The sequence below is a fragment of the Melospiza georgiana genome, chromosome 7 (genome assembly GCF_028018845.1).
Source record: "Melospiza georgiana isolate bMelGeo1 chromosome 7, bMelGeo1.pri, whole genome shotgun sequence".
Classification (NCBI taxonomy): Eukaryota; Metazoa; Chordata; class Aves; order Passeriformes; family Passerellidae; genus Melospiza; species Melospiza georgiana.
In genome coordinates, this window is record NC_080436.1 from 21,077,615 (window position 1) to 21,095,941 (window position 18,327).

At 37.1% G+C, this 18,327-nt stretch overlaps 1 protein-coding gene across 3 annotated transcripts in view; it reads left to right on the forward strand.

The window, feature by feature from the left end:
• The window catches only part of TLK1 (tousled like kinase 1), a 68,746-nt gene that overhangs the window by 14,007 nt on the left and 36,412 nt on the right, over positions 1–18,327 (forward strand). For all 3 annotated transcript variants that reach the window (XM_058028144.1, XM_058028145.1, XM_058028143.1), the window contains exons 2-3: positions 11,987–12,105; positions 15,543–15,614. In XM_058028144.1, the coding sequence (XP_057884127.1) occupies positions 11,992–12,105; positions 15,543–15,614 (186 nt within the window). In that variant the 5' untranslated portion in view covers positions 11,987–11,991. The remainder of the gene's footprint in view (positions 1–11,986; positions 12,106–15,542; positions 15,615–18,327) is intronic.

An 18,327-nucleotide genomic window follows, 5' to 3' on the forward strand; every position in this document is an offset into this window, starting at 1 on the left:
ACTTATAATTTTCCTTCTTTTTAGTTTCTTATTTCGAACATGTTCCTTGCCATGTAAGCAATAGAGATTAAGAGTAAGGTACTGCAGTCAGCAGCTTGTCCTGTGTGCTCCAGGGAGCAGAGCACTTGCCTCGAGGGTCAGTGGGCTGTCTGTACTTGGGAGATTTTGAAGATCATGAGGGTAGAAATGGCAGTAGGAGCTACAGAAGTAAGGAGATTAGGAAGTTCAGGGAATTAACGACTGAAATACACTTCTCTTGACACAAATGCAGCTTTCAGATACTAAATGACTGTTATTGTAGCTCAGAAAAATAAATTTATTCTATTACATTGTTGAGGGGTTTTGGCCTGCCTCTCTGCTTTATGGGTTACTTAAAAAAAAACTTATTTGGGGAAAAGCTGCGGCATCTTGTATTTCTTCCTTCATAGTTTTACTTTCTCTGAGGAGGGTGAGAACCAAAAGCCTATGGGAAGAGACATTGCTTGCTCTGTTCCTGCTCAATAGGTGACCTCTGCTTTTAGCTTCCTTTCCACTCCTTCTTCAGATAGCAGAAGCTACTGTTTGTTTTTGATATGTGCAAAAGGCCTGTGCCATTTTAAATTCTTGCAGAACAGCCATTTCGTGGACACAAGTGTTTGGAGCTCTCGGTTTGCCTCCTTATCATTGAATACTGCAAATAAAATTTGCTGTACTGTATAGTATTTCTCTAGGTAGATGTTTCTTCTTCAGGAGTGCTCCTGGCTTTTAGTCTTTTCAGCATAGAAGTAAATGGAGGGATGGAATGTAGTGAGCCTTTTGTTCAGAGTGGCATGGTTGGAGAGTATCACAGAACTGGTGTTATCTCGTGACCTGTTAGTCTGCATCACCAACAAGTGACCCATGAACTTGCAGTGTGCTTCTCCCTGCTTGCTGCCTCTTCCCCAAGGGACAGGGAGCGTCTGGTTTTGGCAGCAAATGAAGCTGAAATGGGCACATTCTGCTGCTCTCTTTCTGTTTGGATACCTTTTACAGAGTTGCCTGCAAGCAAGAGTAATTGCTGCACATTTCTCTACGTAGATAAAGAGGGAGATGTAGAGATAGGCAGGAGCACGTCGCCTGCAGATGTGCAGCCCAGGCTGTTAGGTTTTATCTCTCTTGACATAATGTTGTGTTCCAGGCAGATGTTTGCTACGTAGACAGGCAGTCTTCTAGTGTTCTGCCACAGATGTCTTGTTAACTTTGGCCAAGACAATAGGTGCTTTCTGAAAAATATAAACAGGTTTTTCTTACCTTATAGAGGGATTGTAAGCATGACCTTGTCTGTGCATTACATATCTGTTTATAGTAGTGGGAGTAGTACAGTGTAATAATACATCAGCATTTGTACTGCTCCATAGGACACTAGCAAGGACTTGCTTTACCTTTGATTGACAAAGGCAACCCAAAGGAGTGTCATCATCTTTTTTTTTTTTTAACTTTTCTTCTAACTTCATAGCATACAGTCATAAAGCAATGTATTTAGTGGCATTTTTTCTTAACCAGAATATTTATTTTAGCTCTGAAGAAAGAAAAGTTACTGCTTTTGACCTTGTAACTGTGTAGTAAATATTCCCTTTCCAGGAAAGAGCTTCATGGAACCTAGGTAGGATTGTTTAAGGCCTTTTGGGAGATTTTAGAGAGGTTAGGATCACATCCATGCATGCATAGACTATAGTGGTCAGAGATGACAAGAAACATGAGGTGGATGTCTTAGCTGGCTATCCAGTGGCTGCCAAAACTGACAGTTGTCTGGAACAAAACTTTATTAAAAGCACTTTAAAAGAGAGCTTTGTATCTCTGATTATTCCGTCACTGTAGCAGATGTTCAAATCAGATGTTGTCATTAAAAATTAGTTTTCCTGAAGATGCATTTGTTTTTCAGTATCTGTGTATTTGTTCTAAATGGACTAAATGCTTAGAGCAGTATTTTAGACAGTGAGAGTTAACTAAACCTGGTCTCTGTTACCACTTTCTTTAGCAATGGAGTGCAAAATGGTCGGTGAGGACTGCCTTAACAAACTTGGTTTTTTTCTGTTTCTTTGTAACATTCAGGCTCTGGCAGCTTGCTATTAAGTGATGGAAGTTGGCCTTGTTGAAAAAACACCAAAATCCTTCTGCCAAATCAGAACTTGCTCTTGGTAGTTCAGAATAGTATAGAGAATAGTTGCAAGTGAGGAATCCAGACCTTTTAAAAAAGCAAGTAAATGTGACACTTGGGATGATATAGCAACAAATTTCAAAGACATGGATGCCATTCTTTGTCATGAACATGTTCAGGATATCACCTGTGTAGTTTATGTATGTTCAGAGTGTTGACTTGTCAGGCTTGTTCTATATGTGGTATTGTAGCCAACAATTTGAAATACCTGGTAAATACCTGGCAATTTTTTTTTATTTAAACTATTAATTGTATGAGCTCAGAATAAACTTTGTAAATGAGGCCATTTCCAGAAGGAATATTATTCACTGTTGATACTTTCTCAAGTGGTGTTTTTTTTGTTGTTGTTGTTGTTGGTTTGTTGTTTTTTTGTTTTTTTTTTTTTTTTTTTTGTAGTAGCTTTTCTGTTTTATTGAAATAGGAGGGCTTTCATGATGGGGAAAGATATTGCAGACTGGGGTTTTGACATAGGAAGTACACTCTGATCTTGCCTAACTCAATACTGTTTATAAGAGCCTAAAAGGCATTACTGGACATGGAAAGTGATTTTGGGTGTGGGGAATTATTCTTCCAAGTGGACTGTTCTGCAGTGGGACACAGCATGTGTTTCTGTTACAGTGCCCATGAACTGATCTATTGAATTCAGTAAAGGTGTGCAAAGGAGAGAATACAGTGATGCCAGTCTTCAAAGTGTAGCCTCCTGAGTGCCATTGAAGGGTGGAAATTCCAGTCAAACAGCTTTTGATGTATTAGTAGTAAAGAAATGTAGACTCATCAAGGTTGGAAGAGACCTTCAAGATCATCCAGGCTGACCATTAGCCTAGCAATATCTTTGAAACCATTATATATCACTCAGATCTAGACACCTCTTAAACATCTCCAGGCCTGGTGAATCCACTACCTCCCTGGGCAAGTTATTCCAGTGCCTGACCACTCTAAAAGTAAAAAAGAGATTTCTCATATTTAATCTGAATTTCCCCTGTCTTACCTTAAGGCCATTTCTTTGGGTCTCCTTGCTGAAGGCAAGAGCCTGGAAGAGCCTGGCCCCCACTTCAGTACAGCCTTCCTTGAGGGAGTTTTAGAGAGTGATGGGGAAACAACTCACGCAGCCATTCCCCACAGCACAGGTTTTCTAGACCTTTCACAAGCCCTTCATTTGACAGGCTCCAGCACCTCAATGTCCTTTTTAAGTGAGAAGCCTAGAACTGAACACAGTATTCAAGGTGTGGCTGCACCAATGCTGAGTTCAAGGAGAAATACACTGTGTGTTCTTTCAATTGTTGTTTGTCCCTTCATTCATCACATGAAGCATTATTCAACAGACTCAGGAAGGACCTTGCCGTGGTTCTGTTGCTCATAGCAGTATTTGCTATGCTAACGCTTCCTGTACACAATGCACCTGGAGTTTTATTGAAAGTCTGGGAAATGGATAGATAGATAACATGTTGAATGTTCTGTGCTATATCTTATTTTCTCTGTATTAATTAGTTCATACTTGCCAATTCCTATCTCTAATATTAAAAAACCCATCCTGCAGAAATAATGGCATCATAATTTCTGGGGCAAGATGAGAAAAGTTTGATTGGTGAAGAATTCCTTCAAGAAGAGCTGCCAGAAAGAAAACTATGGCTGAAAACTGACCTATTATATGGTTTTACATGCCAAATAAAACTAAATGTTGATTCATTTTTTGAATAATGAAAAAAATTGAAATGAGACACAGCATACCATTGTTTCAATGAGTATTGTGAAAAAATTAGCTTTCAGACCATCAGTGTCGTTAATTTAGATTTCAGTTTTGAAAGCTGTCATAGACATACAGGTTTTACCATTTTTTATGCTTAGATATAATTTTTAGGGGTGCTCAGTCAGTTGTGGCTTTTTTTTCCCCTTTTCAGATCTTTCTTTTACATTACTGTTTGTCTTTCTTGGGTACTGCACTGCACCTCAAACAGGTTGTATTTACACCTGTGCAGTTGTTGTCTGGAATTGAAGGAAAGTGTAATTTCTTGTATGCATACATAGGGGAAATACTGTCACTCAGAAATTCCTGAAAATCATTTCTTTATTGATTCAAGCATTACTCTTGAGCCAGGTGTGTCTTTCAGGCAATTCAGTTGTACTTTTTTTACTCTACTTACAGTAGAGTAAATGGGGCTAAACTGGGGATCTGTTGACCTCTCTGTTGTTTGAACCACTTGCTCACTGTGCTCTCAATGAGCTGTCCTGAGCTACCATCCTTGTGGCATACACCCACTCACATGAGTATATGTTGTTGGCCTTTGGCCAAATTAAAGCACTGGTAGGCAACTTGTAAATTCATCTCTGCCTCTGCTGCCTACAGCCATCTGATGAGACACATAATCCTCAGGAGATCCCTAGAATACAGCGCCTAGCTGAAGGCAGGGAGAATTCAACATTCTTAAATTGTTACCCACAAATGTCTCCTAGCTGGTCTGGAGCTGGCCCAAGTGCTTTATTCATAAGTCTTTTTTCAAGGTGTTGGCAGGGGTTCCCTCAGGAACATAGTTCTCAGTGACTCTCTTCACTTTTCCAGGTTGTTGGCCACAAAATTGAAATCAAAAAGTGGCAGCACAGACATGAAGTCTTAAGATCGTTACAATTTTTTTTTTTTTATGCTAAAGAATTGATTTCTGTTATAGAATGATTAGCAGAAAATCACTTATCTATCCAGCAGCCAAAGTTTTCTTTATTTTAGATCAAGTTTCTAGACTGTTGAACTGTTGGGAAAAGTGAAATAAACAATGTTCAAGAGCTGCTGTAAATTTAAAAATATTTCCAAAAGGAAATAGACTGCTGCATCTTGGGGACAGAAGGGACATGGAATGTTTTCCTGTTCTTTGGGCAGTAGAAGAATTAATTTTTATTAACCCAGCAATCTATCCAAAATGCATTTCCTTGTCAACTTTTTAGTCCATGGGAAATTGGTTAAAAGTTACACTGTGTTTGGGGATGTTTTTTCCATATCAGAAAAAATTCTCTTCTTAGTATTTTAATATATATAATATTTGTCAAAAACTGCCATCTTTTTATGTTCGTAGGAAAGGGGTTTTTTCTTATACTTTTAGATTTTCCACAGTTGTGCTTTTTTAGGCCAAAATTTTGGCAGTTTGATTATTTCCCACCCACAGGTTTTATGTAGACCAAAGCCTGATCTGTCTGCTAATTATCTGCCTTTTACCCCTCAGTCTCCTTTAGATTAATAAGAAAACCCTGTTAAGTTCACCTAGGCACCTTAGCAGTGCTAGGGGGTGTCTGCTGTGTTATGTGCCTCAGTGTTCTCAGGTGCTGAGAAATACTGCATTTTACTGTGCTTTAAAATGACTCTTGATTAATTAAACAGATTTCTGTTTTTTCTTTACCCTGAGCTTCGATATGTTCCTCATTAGGATTTTCTTACCTTTTATGATCTTTTCAAAAGGCTAGTGTCACTTAAACATCAGGATATATTTTTATCCTTTCCTGTTTCATCTACTGCCACTGTTAGTTTCAGATACAGCTAAGGTTTTCAACTTGAATGTAGTACCTTGAACTTTTTCAGGTTACCTGTTGGTTGGAGGTTATAGTAGCTACATAGTCTTCTGTAAAACAAGTTAATCCTGTTCCTTGGGAAGTCAATGCTTTTAAACATTTCTAAACTCCCAGGTTAATCTTTGTCATGGGTAATCTGTAGCTGTTTGTTAAGTATTTTGGAAGAGCTGTAACCCTGGGGCATTGGTAAGTAGTGTCCTCTAGGCTTTGGATTGTCTGGACATAAGTATAGGTCTGGGATTTTGTTTTATTTGGTTTGCTTTAAATCTCAGAGATTCTTTTTTTCTCTGCCCTACTGACTGCTCATTTCAATTCAGTGGGATATTCTTGACGTCAGGATTGTGATTGCCATTGGATGGTGATGTACTTCAATGGCTCCTGCTAAGAATGGGCTGTATTTTTGCTGTTACCTTGAAACTGAACTCTTCTGAAATTAAAGCTGCTTGGCTTTATGCCATTATACTAACATCTCAACTTGATTTCTTAGTACATTACTGATTTTTAAGGCTGTTTCCAGTTCTGTTATCTGTGATTCCCAAAACCAAACAGTGGAAGAGACACTATTCAAGACATGGTTTCGCAACACAGGTCAATTTTTTGACTTTGTTTTTTTGTTTTATCAGTTTCTCAACCCCACTGCCCAAATGTTCTATTTTAAATTGAACAGGTGTTATTTTCCAACTTAGAAATCAAGATTTCCATTCATTCCATAGTTTGATGTTAGTTGGTTTGTCTTGCTTTTTCACTTGACCAAACTCATATTTTAGTGCTCCCTCTATTCCTTGACTTGTCCTGGGTCACTTTATTCTCCATTGGCTTTTATAAGGCACTTCCAATGGAAGAGACCTGGATCAACGTTTATCTAATTACAGAATAGTTTAATACCAAATAGTTTGTTTTATTTGAGACAGAAATATTAGCTTCATTAGCCTATTTTCCTGGAAATTAAGAAGTCCTTTCTGGTTGGTTCTTCAGTAAGAAAAATGCAGACTTTCAGACAGATAGGGAATGAGAAGGAAGTTGAGTGCATAGTTTGATTAGTTTGGTTTTGGGTTTGGTCTGGGTTGGTTTTTTTCCCTAAAGGAAACAAGAGAAGAGCTCAATTAAAAGGAAAGACATGTGGATGCAGATATGTATCTTCATGTTGGTGAATGGAGAAAAGTAGTTATGTGGCCTCATTTTTAAGAGACTGCTTAAGGGTTTAAAAATCTGGGTTTAGTAATTTTCTGTAGTCTGTTCTGCATTTGGTATTTTAAAGCTTTTCTTCTACCTGCTTGTTGGTAAATGTGTATTCTGGAATGACAAGAGCTATCATACTCAATTGTTATGAAGTTAAATTATTGGAGCATCAACATAGTGGGTGGGATAAAACCATATTTAGGATATTCCAAATTGAAAGAAACAGTTACTTAAGGACTTCAAGGATTGCATTGCAGTGCTGTTAAACAGTGGTTTCTATACTTGGAGTGGTTGCTATCCTTAAAATCTGGTTCAATACCTTTAAAGGAATCTTGATGAAAAAATAGATAAGGGAGCGAGGGCAAAAAAATCCCCCTGCTTTCCAGGCTGCTTTTCCTGCTGTTGAAAATGTGTATGCTGCCTCTCTGCCTCCTTTTTTGCCCCTTGCCCTTTTAGCTGGCTATTAGTTAGAATTACTGTTCTAAAGGATGCTACTGCCATTGAGGAAGACTACATGGCACCAGTATTATCAACATTAATGTGAAGTTTTGCTAAAAATACACTGCAGAGAACTCTCATACTGTGTGTGTTACCATAAAATCTGAGTGCCTACTAGGAGCACATCAGGAAATTCAATTTACATTTGGGCTATTGTTAAACTGTCTTTTTCTATTCAACAGATAGGTCTCTGTGTTGAAGTATTTTGCTCTGCCATTAAAAGCTATATGCATATAAATGCATTAAAGAAACCAGACCAAACCAGTTTGGCTTTCACTTAAGTGAAAGGTGATTTGTGCTGGCCTTGAATTCAGGAGGAGGGGGCCTCAATCTAATCTGGAGAGTTGTTCTAAGAAGAATTTGGCTTCTGCATAATGAACTTTATCTTCATTGTAGAAAGCTGACAATGTGTGAAGCTGTTGATCTTTCTTCATTTCAAAGCTGTAATTGATGGCCAGATAATAAGAGTCAATTCAGGGTAATAAGAGAGTCAGAGATAAATACTGAGTTGTGGAGCTTCATTCCATATTTAGTGGAAAAGAAAAATAGTCTGATCTGTCAACCCTTTGTGTTTGGATCTGCAATGCTGTTCTGTGTAGTCTACCAGTGTTCAAGACAGAGGTTGTAGTACAAGAGTATCACAAAATATGCAGTTTTAGAAGGTGAATAATTGCAGCTGCAACTCTCTGCTAAACTTTTTCTCCTAAGGTATCAATTTCATTGAGGCCTGAGCAAGTACTTGTTTTAATAAGTGGATCATTTGCCAGTGTTCATGTATTTGGGGGTGTAGAGCCTTGGGATACAAGTGTAGTTGCACTTCACTGTTTTTTGGTCACTGGTTCTGAAGTGTTCTGACTACCATGGAGAGTCCTCTGAGGCTTTACATCTGTTTTACTAAGGTAGAGTACTGTGTAATAGATTATACCAAATGCCATGAAAAAGCTTGCAGATTGCTTCTCTGACTGAGAACTTTGACTTTTGACATACCCCATTGCTTAAGAAATTCTCAGAGGAATTTGGAAGTGTTTTCCCAAAAAAATTCCTTCTAAAAACATCCTTTTCAGGACAAGGTATCTGTATATATGTTGTGCTGGACCGCTTCATATATATTATATTAGTTTTTAGAGAAGAGGCTGTGTATCAGTCTGATAAAATAATGTGGAGGATACCACCATTCCCCAAAAATACAAAAGTGAGAAAATGTTGGTAATTAAAAACAGACAAACAAAAAAAACTGTCAGAAGCAGCATTCGGAATCTCTGGTGGTTACAAGAAATAAAGAAATGTAGTTTTTTAGGACTCTTCCATGAATTTCAGGTGGCCCTTCAGGTTTTCTTTGGAAGATAGTACAAATTTGAATGGCAGTGGGTGGTAGCAATGCCACCTTGCCTTCAGCATCATGGTAAATATGCTGTAAGTACTTGTGTAATGTGATTGGATCTCCCTTGAGTTAGTGAGTTGGCCTTCAGGTGTAGGAAGGTGTAGGACATTAGTTCAAATAAGAAGTCTGGGTATATTTTCAGGACTGTAAGTTATGTCAGTCTTGTGGATAGCAAGACATTCTGTGAGCAGGAGAGTTTATAAAGTCTAATGCTTAAAAAAAGTTATATGTCCCTTAAATTTAATATGTAATTTTTGTAATTTAAAAAAGAATTGTCCCTCACGTGAATGTTGTCCCTCACATTTTAAAATTGCCAGTACCTTTAAAGCTGCCTTTTTAGAAACCTTTAAAAGTAGGTAACTTGTGCTGAGAAGTGAAGGTACAGAGCTGCTTGTTCTTGATAAAACAGCTGTGTGTTTGGATGTGGATGGTATATTTAAATTACGATATGAATGAGGAAGGCAGTTCTTGGGATCCTTCCTGGGATTTCTCTTTGAGAAAATAAGGTTTGAGTCCAGCTTTTCTGTCTTGTCCTTTAAATCACAAAGATAGCAGAATGCGTGTTGCTTTTCAGTTGTGAATATTTAACAATAACAAAACCCAAACCAAAACAAACCCCCTAACATAATAGCAAAAAAACCACTTCAGCAGTAGTAGTGAAGAGAATGCAGTGCATTCATTAGTGTGTGTAGACTCCAAAATTTGAGCAGAAAAAGAAAGTGTTGTATTTTATCTGTGCTGTGGGTTGTCCCTTTGCATGCTACATCACCATTCTGACTGGTGAGTTAACCCAGGGGTGGTGATCTCTTTAGTGCATTAGTGTCTAAACACAGCACATGAGACCTGTGGTACTTCAGGTGAGCCTTAGCTATCCACAGTGATTATTGCTCTCCCACATTTCATAAAATAAACAATGTAAGGTATGGTAGTATCTATTGTATCTATCTATCTGTAATGTACACATGGTTTTGTAATTGCTGGAGTTATATCAGTAATTTTAAGTGATCACTGAACTTTTGCAAGCAGTAACTATCAAATAGGCTAATAAATCAAAATATTGCTAGACCTGCTGCATTAAATGGTTTACTTTGCTAAAGTAAAATGCTTTTTTTTCAGTGACATACCCTTAGAAACTTCTATTGTTATAAAGCAAAATAGTAATAATTTAAACTTTTCTGACAAATCTGTTGTGATTAATTCCTTATGCTTTTTCAGAGCAATACTTTCCCATTAAGGTATGGATTATATCCATACATACTGGGGAAGATATGCTGAACATATCTGCTAAAAACAATATATCCTTACTGCACAGTCCATTAATGTAAGAAATATTTCTTATGCATGTAAGTGTTCAATTTGTTGTAGAAATGCTTGAAAGCAGTACACAAGCACAGTTTAGGGAGCAAGAGTTTAAAGAGGATTCCTGATTGTTCTGCACTCAGCATGCATGTATATACACAAACAGTTTTAAACCCAGGGAGTTTACAATCCAAAGGATGTAGAAATTTGAGAATTTTTTACTATGCAAGTTCAATAGTAGCGTTACAGCTGCAGAGAAGGCAGCTGCAGTTTCAAACTGTGTCATTCCCCTGCCTTGTTGGAGAAGAGTCTCCAGCTCTATATATGCCTGCACTTGGGTGTACTAACAAAATATGGTGTCTCCAACCTGCCACTCATAGTTTGATTTTTCAAAAGATTCTGCCACAAACATTTCCTGAATGTTTCCTTCCCAGCTGTTTATGTCTTGGTGTGATTTTCTTCCATTGGAGGAGGTCTGTTAGCAGTTCCCATGGTAAAGGAGCTTGCTATACCTCACTTCTATCATCTGCCTTCCTACAGGAGCAAGGGCAACTGGAATTAGGCAAATAGCAGAAGCAGTGCTTTCCCTGCCAGAGGGGTTAGCTCTATGCCCAGGAGTGGCCAAAATGTCAGAAAGGTCTGTCTACGGCTTGGATGCTGAAGATTTTGAGATACTCAAGAGTCCCATAAGAAAGTGCCATTTGACTTATTAATAGCAAGGGGGAAGGTACATTGATGCATTTATTAGAATGTTAAGCTAATGGGTTGAGGTTTATAGCAGCAGTTAAACTTTAAAAACTAATTTTCACAAAAACAAAGTTTCAAAAACTTTTTTTCATGGCACTGTTCTTTGGTGAACTGCTGTGTTGTCCTTTGGGACTGAAAAGCACCAGCTTGTTGTGTCTTAGTTGGAAAAAAATGAGGCTATTTTACTATGTGGTACTTGAAGGATGTGCTATTACAATAGTGCATTAAGACTTCAATGTGAAATATCTTTATTTAAAATAAAGCAACTGAAATGTTTCCAATCGAAGATAAACTGAATGTTCAAGTAGATGAAAAGGTAAAAAACACAGAATGCAGTTTGTGTAAATACAAAAGACTTATTTGTCTACATCATCTTTCAGACTCATTAAACAGCCATAAGTGATTTAAATACAAATTAGGAAGCTGCACATCATGTTGCAGCCTACTCATGTAGGCTGAGCTCATCAGAAACTCCTTTTGTTCCTCCATTTCCTTCCACCTAACTTTCCCTGCAGATGCCAGCAGCACTGCTTTACTCCATTTACAGGGCTCTGTTGAAGCCATCACCTCTGCAAGGGTCTCTGTTATTCCGGGTTCCTTTTTCATTGCTGATCCTGCTCCTTTTTTCTCTGACCTTTGGACCTCCATGTAACACTGCATTCCTGTGCATGGGTTGAGGACTGCAATCTACCTTCTGATTTTCCATTTTCCCTCCTGTAATTCCTGCTTGTTTATCTTTGACACTGACAGTCTAGCATTTAAAAAATACAGAAAACAAGAGCACTGCAGAATATATTGCAGAATTGGGAGGTTTTATGCTGGAAAGCACTTTTTTCCTGTCAGCTAGTTTTTAATCTATAAATAATTGCCGGGTTGGCGTATTGCATACTGCAGGCTCTATGTCTCTTCCATGCCTCTAACAGGTTCTCATTTTCAACGAGAATTGACAAAGCTATTCTGATATGCAGAACTTGCCACAACATTTTTGTAATTCCTTGAGTGCTTTGGCTATTAGGTAACAGGTGGTGTGTCATTGTCAAGTTGAGGGTACAAATCCTTTGTTTGCATAGGCCAGTGATATGCTTGGCTTGTTTGTGAAATGTTCCACTGCAAATATTAGGAAATATAACGAATTTATATATGTATTTTTTTAGGAGCAATGGATGAACTTCATAGCCTGGACCCAAGAAGACAAGAATTGTTAGAGGCAAGATTCACGGGAGTAGTAAGTGGCAGCACTGGGAGTACTGGAAGTTGCAGTGTTGGAGCTAAAGTAAGTCCTAAGAGCAGTCATTCAGATCTGCCATTTTGAAATGCTAATTTATCTCAGACCATCTCATTTTCACACTGTTAATGTTATTTACTTGTAAAAGCAGTGGCTTGGAAGAGACTCTCAGAAAAATCCCTCTTGTCTGTTATTTTGCTTTGAGATAGGATTGTTTATCTTGAACCTTTCTGTGACATGGATGTTGAATTGTTCTTAAAAACACCGAAGAATGACCTTATACGGGCTCTTTAGTGGCTTTGCTGTAGTGCACATGTGATCAGAGATGAAAGATTTTCCCATTATTTAGGTGGAGTTGTCTCTGCTGCAGATGACCATCTACTTACAGAGTAGTAGTGTGTGACATCTGTTTTAGTATTAAAATTTTTTGAAGATTAGTACATATAGATAAAAAAAAATTTCAACATTTCTAGACATTATGTCCGTTTCTCTTACTTTCATTCTAGAATTCCTGTCTTTTAATATCTAAGCCAGGATGCAGCACTTTAGGAAGAGCCTTATGAACACTGAATAATTACTTTCCATATGTTGTATATTTCCTTTCAGTTAATACATCTGCAAAATAATTTTGTCTTTGTTGCATATTCTGTTCAAGTTACTAACTTCAGCTTCCAAGACTGATTGCTGCAATTCTGTTGCCTAGCCAGAGGTACTCCATTTTGTATTTGTGCATTGGAATGTTCTCCATCAAGTATAGTACTTAATAGACAGACATTAAAAAGGTGTCATACTAATGTTTTAGGTGTGTTTCCCTCATGACTAAATTACTTCTGAATTCTGTTTCAAACTGTTTGCAGTGCCCTCATGTTTTAAGTGCTTTACACAAACTTGTAGTATTTTTAGCTTCCTATGCTGTGTTTTAGTTACCAGTATAGATTACAGAACCAAATACTTCTTGATAGAAGACATTGTTGGAATTTCTGAAGACGTGTCATGTATCAATGGCTGTGAACAAACTACACAGAATTGAAATTATTATATAGTGATCTTGCATCATAATTTGCTTTGGACAGTGACGTGAAGGTAAATGTCACAAAATTGTAAAAAGATCACAAACTTGTTACTATCATTTAAAACAAGAAATTAGTTAAATAGTCAGGGGAAGAAATGAGGTTGGATTGACACAGTGACATTGATGCACTGTCTAATTGTTTTCTCATTATACTTGCAAAATTGTATATTTGCCATATCATGCTTAAAATTAGAAAGAGACAAACACAATGATTCTGGCCTGTTTTGTTTATTTATTCCTTGGATTCTCTAGTACTGCTTACTCCCCTAATTAATTAACTCATTTTAATAGCTCAGGTAGTTGCTCATAGTTCACATTACTATTTATCCTTTTTTATTACTAAATCTGTACTTCTAACTTCATTGAACTTTTACTTTTTGATACAGCTGTTTCGGTCCATTGCTTTGTTGCAAATTTTCCCTCATAATCTGTCTGCTGCTGTATGTGTAATACATTTTTTTAAAGGCATTGTCGGGTTTCTTGGGGTTCCTCCTCTTTAAAATTTGATTCCCTGTGAGTCACTGCTTACCATTTACATAAATCTATTGAAGTCTTTTTCTTGTTGTCTGTTGTTCAGCTGATTTCAGCTGTTAGCCAAATTACATTCCACTTTCACATTCTCAGTTTGTTCATCCAAGTTAGCCAGAAAAAGAAATTTAAAACAATTTCCTTTTTCACTCTGCCATGGAAAAAATATATTTCTTGTCCCTGATGCATTCCAAGATTTGTATCTCATCCAGTTGGTTTCCAAATGGATATCTAGATGGAGTGGTGTTTTTTAATACTACCAAATGCTTTGATAAATGTTTGCAGAAGATACTGTTACCACTGTTTCTTACAGGTGCAGATGCTCATCTAAGACACTGTTATTCTTACCTTCTAGTCCTGTGATTTGTTACACCATCAGTAAAAACACAATTCCATCAGTTTTGTTTGTATTTCTTTTGCTTGTGACCATTCAGTGTATCCATGCTGATAATGTGAAGTGTAGTAGCTGATCTGGGCTGTGTTTGGAGAAAAATGCTTTTTAAAAAATATACTCTGTAGTGTTGGGGGGGATGTTCGGACAGGCTTATCTGATTCTTATTTGAAAAAACTGATAGAACATTTTTGATCTGATGTACAGAGGTAACTGGGAAAATAGGAGGTATAAATATAATATCCATTGGTCTGCCTTCGCTTTGAAGGCCAAAATGAGAAAACTTCTTTGTGTACAATCCCAAATCCCCATGTTCCAGATTCTGATTTTCCTAAGCTAGCAAGACAATACAGAGCTTGCAACTTTAATAGTTATTTTTTAAAATACTCTGGGTCATTATATACTTCTAGTAATTAAATTGAAATGGACTCTCAGCTATCCTTACCGTATGTGTTGCTGAAGAGTTTTGAAATTTCTGGGAGTAAAAAAGCCCATTATGTTCAAGCTTTTTCAGTAAGCAAGGTTGGAAATACAACTGTAGGTAACCGATATTCTTGTTGTATCAGACTTTGATGGCCAAATACTGACACAGGACAAGGAAGAACAAGATACAGGCATTTGTGTATACTGGAGACTGCCCTGGGGGTGAAAACATACATGGAAACTTGTGTGTTTAACTAACATTTCTCTGGACATTGTAATCCAGAGATGATTTAGTTATTCAGATGTCAAAGATGAGTACTCTCCTGCAAACTGATACCAGGCTGGAATTTAATGCTCAAGAGCAAACTGCCTTGGAACTACTTCACTTCAAAGTGTTTGTTCTGCCTTCTTATATAGAAGAGACAGGTCCATCAGTATAAGAGTTTTGGTGGGTTTTTTTAATAAAAAGCCACTCAGCTGATGATGACTCATTAAAATGTCCTCGTGACATGCTGTGTTCAAAAGATCTCTGAATAAATCAGCCTTAGTAAATTTCTAAAAAAATATTGTAATTTGGGACTGTATCACTACTTGGGGCTGTTGCTGTTTTTTCTTCCCTGACTAATGTAAATTTATTGTGCTGGGGGAAATTTGTTTTAAGAATGTGGAATAGTACTGTCAATAGGTTCTAATTTTCTCCAAGACAAACCAGACTATTACAAAGATTATTTTTAAGTCTATTTCATGACAGAAAAGTAACACCTTTTTTTAAGTAACACCTCTTTTTCTTCAAAAATTGAAAAATTCTAGTAGTCTCTAGAACTTTCTCCAGTGGTTTTGAATATGCTGGGGTTTTACTTGGCTCAAAAGCAATGGAAATTCAAAATTTACTGTGCCCTGTCAAAATATTCACCTGTCAAACTTATCCCCCTTTCCAGTTACAAGTGTTCCATAGTTAACTTTTCCATGAGAGCATGAAATGACTGTTACTGGTTGTAACTGTGAGTGGTAGCAGTGAATTATGTTTTATAATTCTGTGTGTAATATTGAGTATTTTATTTGTCTTGATAGGCCTCAACAAATAACGAGAGTTCAAATCACAGCTTTGGAAGCTTGGGATCTTTAAGTGATAAAGAATCAGAGGTAAGTGTATGGGACAGATCATTATTACCTCAGAATTTTAATGCTAACAAGTAATTTATTTTTATTCTTCTTTGATGCCTTATTTTGTATAGAAGCTTTTAAAGTAAAATGCAGACTACTCAGATAGGTAGCAGAGAGCATAAATTACTGGAAGACGTTATCTCTTGGAAGAGGAACCAGCCTCTGGTTCCTGACTGGAAGAAATGAGTTTCTTTGGATTTTTGGTCGTGAAAGTAGCTGCTGCTGCTTCTCTGTTATCTATGTAGTCATGGTCTGAGGATGGATACAGCTTTTGGAGCTGAAAATGTTTATGTAGTTTACTGTCTTTTGTTTCATAAGTAAAAAGTGTTTCATCAGCACAGATAGCTTTGACTGATCTTTGGATGAATCCTTGAAAATATTCTAGAAACTAGTTTACTGTGTTTTCTTTCCAAATAGGGATTTATGCCAAGGACAGACATCCTTAGTAGACGTCATCTTTATTTGTAAAGCTGCAGTTGTCACTGCATATTTTCTTACCTAAATCCAGTTTGCAATCCAAGAAAAGGATGCATGCTTTTATTAGGTTTAAATGTGCAGAGGAAAATATAACTAAGAGGAAAATATTCTACTCAGACTTGCCTTGAGTAGAATATTTTCCTCTTAGTGATGAGCATTGCTATAGTTGCACTAATACTACAGCTCTTAGAATGTACCTATTTCAGGGCCAGTGAGTGTCTCTGACAGTTTTGCCTCTGTGTGTCACAGATTGCATGGGTAAGATTATATCCTTTGTAAGCAAGAGTGGATTTCTGGCCTAGGCTAGGCCCTGTGTGACAGTGTGTCATGCTGGCGAGATGGTCATTTGGAATGTGCTCTTGGTGTTATTTTCACGTCAGAGCTTTACTTTGGGGCCTAATTGTTCATTTGCTGAGTCACTACAAGATGCTTTTTTACTGGGCTGTCAGCAAGTGAATTTAATTGGTTCCCAAAGCTGATACCTTATAAATAAAAGTTCTGTATGTGTGATTTGTTTTTCTTGTTGTTTTCTTGAAAAAAGCTCTGCTATGTTTTTTTTTTTTCTCCTCACCTTTCCCAGCTGGATTATGCATCCAGCTGCATAGACTGTTTTCTTAACCAGAAGATTCTGTCTGCCTGTTTTTTTTATTCATGGCTTTTCCTAGAAATACTCTGGGCAGTGATGCAGTTCTGATGTAGGTGTGGGAATGGGAATGTGCTGCAGTAGCCTGAAGATTATGATGCATTATTGCCATTCCTTGACAGAAAACCATGTCTATGAGTAGTTGAGTGATCTCAGAACACTGACTACATGCGTAATAAGTTTTTGGTGTAGGAAAATATTATTTTACAGTTCTATACATGAGATATAGAGGCAAAGCTTTTCCAAGGCATGTGATTTGAAAGTCTCTGCACAGTGTTGTAACCTCAAGTCTTGCTTCTGAGTAAGGATAGTATTTTGTCTTTTAAATATTCTAAGACTTGTATTCTAAAATAGAAACACATATCTTTTTTGAAAATGTCCCTGCACCGAAGTCCACTGTGCTCCATTGCACAGTGAAAGATGAGGCTTACTTACATTGAGTAGCAAAATGCATTTTCTTGACTCTTTTTCAGAAGTTGTTAGTTCTATTCACTCTATTATAATTGTTATAGCAAGTATGTTAATAAATTTTTACAGTTTTTAAAGTTACATCTGATTACTTATATGCTAAAGTACCATAAAAAGTAAGGTGTAGATCTTAGTACTGCAAACAGGTTGTGAGATTGCTTTGTTGTGCTGGTTTTTGTCTGTTTTAATAGCATGACCTTGAAGGTTTCATAGTAACAGTGATGGTAGTATATGGAAATCATAATGGAAATGATCATGATGGTAGTATATGGAAATCATAGACTTGCTCACTAGGGAGGCAGTGCCATCATTTGATGTTGGAGGAGCACTGTTGTATTACAGTAGGTCTTGGGAGAAAAAAAAAGTAGATATGCAAATCTGAGAATCATTGAAATTAATTTCTAGCAGGAGTGTCAATTTCTGATCAAACCCTGATGATGCATTCATGTCATTACTCTGTGCTTTCATCATGAAGTGGCACATTAAATCTGGGAATGTGAAGGGAACACTCTGGAGATGCACACTGAAATTGAGGGGAAAAGTAGGATCAAGACCAAGATGTATGTGGCTCTGCTAGTATGCCAGGCTGTGTGTGACTTTAATATAACTTTACAATCTAGCACTGGGTAACCTTAAAAGTATTTTATCTTGCTTATGAAATAGTAAGATTTTAATTTAAATCTTGGCTATATGTAAATACTTTGGCAGCTACAGAGAGTAGCTTCAGTCTTCATTTATCAGGGAGATACTCTCCAGCCCCATTAGTCTTCAGTTTCTTGTAATTCAGAGGACTCCATTCATTAGGAAGGATTTTGGAGTACATTTTCTAGTGATTGATGTGTGCTGTACATTATCATGCGAATTCTGTGCTTAGAAAAGGGGGACATGACCTTGTTGAGTAACCTCATTAATAACCTCATTAGTGTGCTAGTACTTTCTGGTTTGGAAGGTTAAATTAAACACTGAAAGAAATCAGAAGAGCTTAAGGAAATAGACATTTATGAATTACTTGAGTTTTGAAACTATAAACCTCTTTAAATGGCTGGTTTTACAAGCCAAAGCAGCTGGAAACTAGTTTTGGTGGGGGAAATCTTACGTGGTTTT